The following is an 8795-nucleotide window of genomic DNA, read 5'->3' as shown; positions in this document are numbered from 1 at the left end:
AATAAAATGGGCTGACAAACCAGCTATTATTCCGTTGCCTTTAGCTATTCGGACCTAGGCCAATGGCCAGTAGAGAGGCCGAGAAACAAGTGTAAGCTTTGCCAGCACTTGAGCTAATAAATGAACTCAGCTCACAGCTGCATCTACGAGCTGCTTATGTTCCCCTGGTTAATGTCAACCTTGTTTCCCCTTCCAGCGACATGGAGCTTTTGTGTGTGCAGAGATAAAACCAGCAAGTGGTCGATAGTTCCTAAGGGAACAGAAATATTCCTGAGTGCTAGAGGGTCATGTTCACTAGAACAGCCAAAAACAGAGAAAGGAAACTTAGTGAAAAGCTGAATGACCTCACCCAGTCTCTTCCTGCAGAATTCCTAGGAGACAGTAGGCTCTGAAAATCACTTATCAAAACCAGACGTCAGAGAAATAGCCAAGGCATACCCCAGAATTCCTGTGAGAGGACACAAAAGTTCAGGCATTTCTCAGACAACTGAAGTGGATGTTGGCTGCCCTGCTGGGGAGGAGCCCTTTATATCCTACAATGAAATGGCCTTCGATAGATGAGTGGGGGGGTTACCTACTGTACATAAAAACATGCAGATGCCGATACCACCATCAGGAACTGAAACAAAAAGAGCCTAGAGTCACTGTTAGGCCAGTACATTTGCTTATTCTAATGTCAATAACACCAAACACAAGCTGACACCAGTGAATTGTTGGAGGGAACACAATACTTCTTTGACGTACTAACAGCTGCACTGTGCTTTGATGTCTCTGGAAAACTATATGTTTATCAGAACCCTTTTTTAATGGTGAAATTTCTCTGCCTTCCCTGGAGCATCAGCCTCTTGATTCTTTCTATACATTCCGTAAGGTGGTTTTTAAGTCAGTTAACACTTTCAGAGCTGCTGGTTAGAAGTAGAAGTCTCTGTGATTCATGAAAAGGTACTTCATTTCTCAAACCAGTTATACTTTTCCTTTTATTTTTTTTTCTGGTTGCTAGGTGTTTTATGTAAATGGTTTTTATTTACACGATCTCTTTGGATGCTGCAGTGTGAAATGTAATTTTGCATGCCATGTGGTGTCAGCTTGTGATAAATGGAAGCCATTGTTGCTTCCGTAGGAAACAATGACAGCTAAGAGGGACAATTTGCTGCAGTCCACAGGAATGCAAAAATATGTCATTGCTCTCTACAACTAATGAAGACAAACCCTTGGAGCAAGCCCTTTTGAGGGAGAAGAGAATGCTTTTGTGTAAGATTTAAGTCTAATTTTTTTTATATTAGAGCACATTAAACAACAGCTAATTTACTCTAGGCTTTCCCTCCATACTAAAAGCAAACAATTGTTCAAGAGACTGAAGGATAAGTTTTATTAAGACTATTTCTCCAGTATTTTTCCCTGTACTTTTCACTGGTATTCCCAACAGATTTTCCCCTGTATTCTTGTATTGGTGAGACTCAGCATTTTAACTCAAAAACTTAACTTGCAGCTTTTCATAAAACAGACAAGAGCAAGTTATTACCTGCAGTACTCAAACTGGCCCCTCTTACATGCTGGAAGAGTTCATGTATGCACTTCGCTGCAGTAAGAGTAACGAAAAATCAACTGTCAACTTTCTACTTCAAGAAAGACATACTTACCCTAACTATATATAACCCTACTAGACTTACGTGTTTTATAAGTTTTCCTCTCGAAGACTGGTAGCAAAATGGGAAAATGGTCCTTGAACATTTTGGGGAAAATTATTTGAGACAGTGTTTACTTAGTGCTTTAGATACTGTGCTATGACCAAAATGAAAACATACCCCTATACAACATGCTGTGATAATTCTTCGTTTTTCTTCAGTTAACAGAAAAATGTATGAAAGTGCTCTAATTTAGCCTTCTGTTGTACAAACTCAGCTTCCATTGGTATCAATGAAAACTGCACTAGTTTACTAGCTGCACCTCTTCAGTTTCTACCATCATTGCCATATTAATAATAAATTGGCATTTGTAGATATAGGTCTTACCAAAATGATCAGATCTGTAGCTATTCTAATATTGTGGGGATTTTCCTGATCCCGTGCATTACAACTTTTCATTTCTCGTAACGAGCTGTAAGTTTTTGAAGTAACTTGACAAAGTATGGGGAGTTGGGAGTAGAAGAGAGGGTAAAATCAATAAGAACTAAAATACTCTGTACAAACACCAACACAGATATTAGGCATAAGGAACCAATCCTGAGATGAATTACAGCCTTCTGGGACACCTAGTACATTCTAAATAAACCTACAATGTCAGACCTCAGAGGTCAGCACTGCAAAATATGAATACCTCAGTAAAGCTACCAGATAATCTCTGTAAGTTCAGTTCTTCCTGCAGTCACAGAGAACACAGTTAGGATATTCCAGACGCTTAGTTAAACAGCTGAACAGCTAAAGGGGAAAACAGCTCTGCATCCCTGGCACTCTTGCATACTTTCTCTGGATGGACCTTTTTCACATGAAGTAGCAGAAGTGGTGTTATATTTAATTGGATATTTATATAACACACACAGATCCCAAAACCATGTTAATTTACTGTTAAGTTTTATAAAGTACAATTTTAGACAAGATGTCTTAAAAGAACAAAATGCCAAAATTAGAATCAGTGGCAGACCAAGTTAGTGTGGTAGAGAGGATGTTGCCATTGCATCTAATGCCTTTTCAGTTTCATGAATGCCCAGAGCATCTTCACTAACCAGCTTTATTTTTATCACTTCAGAAGCACCTGAACCTTGATCCTGGACTGTCTTATTTGTAGTCCTGTGTAAGTAGCATGTAGTGTACATCGACTGTGTTTCCCAAAATAATATTATATGAATATTTAGCTCTCCCATCTGGAGTTTCTTGGAGCCTCTGTCAATGCCAGCTCACCTTCCTGAATAAATTAATTCTGTATTCTCCAAGTAGACCAAATATCATTAGAAGCACAGGTATTAATATTTTAAATAATGAAGAAATGCCTGTTACAGGATAAGAGGGCATATTCATGACAAATCAGAAAATTTATTGCCACAGGACAACCTTTAGGCATGTATGTTATTCAGTTGTACTAAGGCAGTGTAATGATGCTCATGTAAGTCAAAGGAAAGTCAGTGTCACTTGAAAAAGAAGTTGGACTATTAACCATGTCATCAAAGGAGGAGTCTGAGGGAACTTGCATTCTTGAATTTAAAAATGAGCAGGTGTCATGAACAAGCTCAGAGTTAAATTTCTTTTATTATGATGAGAATAATTTTAAAATTTATAATTGCTGTTACTACTGTCCATGTTCCAGTAGAAATGGACAGACTGCTTAAATCCTTACTAGTGTGACTGGTTTCTACTCGTAAGTAACGTTGCTACTCTTATAGCTTACATGAGTAAATGTTTCCAGGCTCTGATTCATATTTCCTAAAGCATTACATGTTGTGTAGTTTATTTCATGCACAGTTTAATTCATACGTCAATCAGACTATAAATACACAGTCCAATGCCTATCGTGCCCTGTACCACACCAGTATACCTATACTTTAATCTTTCTGATGACTTCTCCTCTATCAGATCTACTTCTTGAAGATATTTCATTTGTTCTGAGCTTCTCTGGTGAATTCATAGAAACTGTACTGGCTGTTTGGTTGTGTCCCTCTGCTGTGCACTCTGTTATCCAAGTATATTTATCTTCTCTGCTTTCTAAGCTTGTTACTTTAACAGATTTGTTGTTTCATTGGTGACACTTTTTATTTTCATCGAGCATTAGTGAAAGCATTTCATTAGTCATTGTACATATTGAGAAATCACAGTTCCATTTAACTTGAACTTGTTAACAAAATACATTTCTATATTCTGAAGATAGCTTTCTCTTCAATCAGTGACATCGTCAAATGATACAGCACACAGAACCTTCCTGTCGTAGAAGGCAAAAAATCTGGGATAAATCTTCCTCATCCTTTCTTGTTCCATTTGTCTCTTCAGATATATACGACTTAGGCTAAACCCCTGTATTCTGTGGTGCCCAGGACCTCTAGTCATCATATGGGGCTCCACTGTGCCAAGTGCTGTACAGTGGAACAGAGGAGTTTACTGCTGTAAGACGTTCACACTGCTAGGTTTGACAGAAGGCTACATAGAAGTTGGCCATAAACCAAGGTATTTACTCCTTGCACATCCCCAGTGAGCTGTTCTGTTCCTCAAGCCTCCGAAGCAGTCTTCATGGGTTGTTCCCAGGCAGCAAATTTCAGTCCAGAAGGAAGCTGCAAGGGAGGATTTTGTAAGAGAGCTCTAGCAGAAGGCTCCTAAGCCTTGTCCCACAGATTTTGGCATGAGCGTGGGCTATTATTAGGAAATAAATGCAATGTGGAAGGAATGGATCTTTTAAGTCTTTTTTTTTTCCTTTTTTTCCCCTTTTTTTTTAATCAGAGATTTTGTGAGCCAGAGACTAAAATTATGGTAAAATCTTTGAAGTGTGCTGACGTTTTAGGACTTTTTGTGGTGGATACTAAAACCAGAAGTTCCCAGTATTGCTGTCCAGAACGTGCACTTGAGTCTTCACAGTGTTTACTGACTTTTTGTGACATTTGGATGTATTGTTAGGAGCTCGGTCATGAGGAATTTCTTTAGAAGCTACACTACCCAATGTGTCTGGGTCATTGATCTGTGAGCTAAAAAATCCTTTGAGGCAACAATGAGAGGATAAAAGCAGTTATGTTCTCACAGGTCACCAACCCAACCTACAGTCATCCATGCTGGCATGGTGAGGAGATGCAGATTATTCCCCCTGTGCCAAAAAAGGCGGCTTCTGCCATGGGGTGAGAGAATTCATTCATGGGAGAGGTTAGACAGTGTCCCCGCTGCTATTCTCCCTGGGGTGTGAGTGGAGTCTGGGCTTGTCTTGTGCTGCTTTCGTGAGACAAAATGAAGGAAGAAGTGAGCAAGTGTTGGCCTGGCATCCAGGTTTCACTCTGCACTGTCTAGTCTTTCATTTGCTAGGTCTTTAATGTTACCTCTGTGTCTGAATGTTTGTGTGTCTGCTTAGGTCTGGAGAATTGTAGCTATCTAAATCAGGCATAAGTGTTGAGCAATGTTAAAAAAATGATGGGATAAAGGAGAATTGGTGGCTGCACTTGTTGCTTCCACCCTCCTTTCTTCCTGACCATGTTCTGCAGTGAAATTGAGTGTGGAGAGAAGCCTAAAATCCAGTTGGTCCAGCTATGATCTGAATTGCTCAACCTTTACAGACTAGACAGACTGTGTTGTCTTCTGCTGGTGACATGGATCCTATTAGCAGACTAACTGTACAGTTGTACATCTTTCAGCCCCTGAGAGAATGTTTCACTGTAAGGGATGCACTAGTAGTCTTTGTAATCCTGCTATAGAAGCGTTCTTGCACTAATACAGACTATACCAGCACTAGGAAGCTCTCTGTCCTGGTTTAGCTGATGGAAAGCAGCAGAATCTTGCAGTGAACTCAGCCTACGATTGGTACAGTCCAGCGTAAAATTGCAAAGCTTATGACTGAGGCTTTTTGCAGTTCCTGGCTGCATTGTTTGCTCCATAACATGCTCCTCCTTCCCAGGCAGTGAGAAGCTCTTGTCAATGAGGTGTCAATATTTATCTCCACAGTACTTTTGAATATATAAATATAAGAGGAGCTTCAGGGAAGATTGATTTTTTTTTTTTTCTATCCCTAGAGATATGGTTCAGAATAGTGGGTAGGAATTAGGTAGTTAGACGCGTGCACGTTGTTAGGAGCTCAGTCATGAGGAATTCCTTTAGAAGCTATGCTACCCAGTGTGTCTAGGTCATTGATCTGTCACTTCGTGACATGAGTTACCAATCTGCCTGCACACCTGGATGGGCAGAGTTCTGTTAAGTTGGACATTCTTGAAAAGAAACATGGGAGAAGACGCCACAGTTGTGCAGGAAATCCCATTCTAGACAAGTTTAAGGCAGCATTATTCAAGACGTTTGCATTGTGGAATGAAGACAGTGAATGATTAGCCATATTATTGTCTCTATAGCACTGATTTAACAGAACTTGTGAGATTTAATCTGTATGGTTGGGCTAGTGAATTTCTGAAACCTCTTACAGTTAATCAACAATTGTAATTGCAATAGATTAGTCTGTCACTGATGAGCCTACAATGTTGGGTTGCGCTCAGCTGACTGCTGCTTCATGAGGACGTGTCTGCTTCTAGTCCAGTGGCAAGTTCATCAGTTCTATCCTTCCATAATATGGATGCCAAAATAGGTGAAATACATAACGTCGTGGCTCATTACCAGACTCTACGGACAGTCATAGGTTGGGAATGGTATCCTGTCCTAGGCTTTGATTCACAAAACTGCAGCACTGAGGCTATGTTTACAAGGTGGGCTGGCTGCTGCTTGCATCTAATGGTAGAGCTTCACCTCTCTTCTGTGCGTGGCTACTTGTGAAGAACAGTGAAGCAGCCTGAGATGGCAGTATTCAAGCATTACGTCGTGCTGTCATTTTACATGTCAGCTTAAGCAGTAATACCCTCATATTTCTGTGACATGTGGCATTATCTCTGTGCATTGTGGCAGTGGATGGTCAGCATGTTTAATAAAGCAGCAGCTACCGGTAGGAACAGACTACACTTTAGAATCAAAATCACTTGCAATGTACTATTAAGTCTTTTCCAGTCAATCTTTAGTGATAGGGTGGGGTTGAAGTCAATGGAAATGCTGCCATAGGCGTTAGCGGTAGTTGGATCGGCCCCGTAATGGCACTTTATGCTATAATTGTCTCAGAGGACTGTGGCTTTCATCTAGTCGCAAGTTAATGAAATTGCAAAGTCAGTGGTTCCAGCCTAACAAAAGGAATGGAGCCTCAGTTTAATAAGCATTTCCCATTTGTAGTAAGTAATGGGAGCAGGACAAAACTGCAATCTTTGAAAAAGGACACAGCCCTGTCGTTGCGTTTCTTTGGCACAAATCAATGGGGATTAAGCTGTGACCCATGGAAGTTCCTACTAGAACTCTTCTATGAATACAACTGCTGTCACTGCACATGGGAGGGGAAGTGGTTTGTGCAACCACAGAGTGTCTGTGCAACACTGTGGTTCTAACCATGGGTGAAAGTGGAGAATATCTGATATGAAGTGAGTAAACACCAAACCAAACATAATGGCTGATGAATGTAATAGGGCCAAAATGTGTAAAGTTTACTCTTACTAAAGTTACTTATCCTGTTGAGCAAGTGCTGGTGTCCTGATCGCTGTCCTGACCAAGATATTATTTAAATTTAACAGTACCTAAAGAGAGAGATTTACTGGGAGCTCTACAGGTAGTCCAGGACCCCTTTGTAGCACAGCTCAATGCAATTGTGCCTGTGGTCTTTCCTCTGCCTCCAATCTCCCTCCACTTGTCCTGCAAGACGGACATTTTTCAATGTGAAACCTATTTGTCAGTACTTGAGAGGAGATGAGAGCAATGGGATCATTAAACAATACTAATTTTTATTTGTTTAATTTTTAATGACTCTGAAGAACATGCAGTTTACAGAAACCAAGAAGGAGTTAAGAAGCTGCCTAGTGCTCAGGGAAGGTGAGTATTGCACACAGGTTTGGCACTGATCTTCTCATTCATGTTCTCATTAATCTTTCCCTGTTCCTTCCTCCCTTGACTAGACTGCCTGGAAACAACAGCTCTAGACAGTGGAATGTCTCTGAAGGTAGTGTGTGCAGTGTAGACACTGGTCTCTGCTGCTCTGTGCTTATTCTTGTGCAGAGAATAATACAGAGAAAACAGTAAAACATTTATTCGCTGCAAATGTCAATTAAAACATTAATAAAAAGACAAAGTAGAATGTGGGCAACTCAGGCAGCAGTCATTCCACCGCTGAGTATCCAAATAGCTGCTTGATAAGAAAAGTGTCTCGTTACCTTCCTTTCATTTTTGAATCTGCCAAAACTCCAGCGAGCTCCCTTCAGCCCTCTGCAAAGTGATCATAATGCACACAAACGCCCAGAAAATGTCTCGGAATCAAAGCTGCTCTCCATGATAAACAATGAATATTGATTTGAACTGAAGACATTTGGCTTGAGAGGTATCTCAGCCCAGTCTAAGCATTTGGCTGATGTAACAGAACTGCTGTTAGTGAAGTGGCTTTGTTTGACATCGTTTTGCATCATGTTCAGGAGTCTTATCACATAGACAGCTAAATTACCTTCAGATGTTCATTTGTTCATTGTCTGGGTTTCTTGCCTTACTGTGATGAGTTCTACCACATGGAGTGAAGTCTAATCAACAAAAAATAAGGCCCCTTTCCTGTGACGTTGCTGCATGTTGGTACAGTGCGTGCTGACAGGGGTGGTTTACAGTAACGTAGTGGGGAGTATAAGCTTTGGTCAATTAAAAAAAAAAAAACGCAACACTTCCAGACCATTTTATTGTGAACTTGTAGACTTGTTCATTTTTTAGCCTAAGCATCAAAATAGTTCCAGCCATACAAAATTACAGAAAAATAATTTTGTTTAAATAATTAATAGTGAATGATTTTATAATGTTTTTTTGCATATTTGGGATGCTTTAGAAAGCTATAAACCACTTTCACCTAGCAATCGCTATTCCTGTCACTGAAATGGGTCAATACACCATGTCTTTACATGATTTATATTAACCTTACATATTAACATTGCAAAGGCAAGATATCCTGACAATATCATCATAACCTGTATCTCTAGGCTGGGTGATTTCTCAGACTGTTGGAAGCAAATGGCTTTGGAAGCTTTGGTTCTCCCTAACAGAAATAGCAGAAGGAATTTGCTAGAA

At 40.1% G+C, this 8795-nt stretch overlaps 1 protein-coding gene across 1 annotated transcript in view; it reads left to right on the top strand.

Annotated features, from left to right (window-relative positions):
• The window catches only part of LOC103913177 (chromosome unknown open reading frame, human C2orf73), a 1719-nt gene extending 1380 nt beyond the window's left edge, over positions 1 to 339 (top strand). The window contains 2 exon segments of the mRNA XM_009319642.1: positions 197 to 238; positions 241 to 339. Of these exon segments, the coding sequence (XP_009317917.1) occupies positions 197 to 238; positions 241 to 339 (141 nt within the window).
• The last annotated feature ends 8456 nt before the right edge of the window (positions 340 to 8795 follow it).

Source organism: Pygoscelis adeliae, unplaced genomic scaffold (genome assembly GCF_000699105.1).
Source record: "Pygoscelis adeliae isolate BGI_AS28 unplaced genomic scaffold, ASM69910v1 Scaffold122, whole genome shotgun sequence".
Taxonomy (NCBI): domain Eukaryota; kingdom Metazoa; phylum Chordata; class Aves; order Sphenisciformes; family Spheniscidae; genus Pygoscelis; species Pygoscelis adeliae.
The sequence above is the reverse complement of the archived record's forward strand: the minus strand, read 5'-3'. Positions and strand labels throughout refer to the sequence as shown.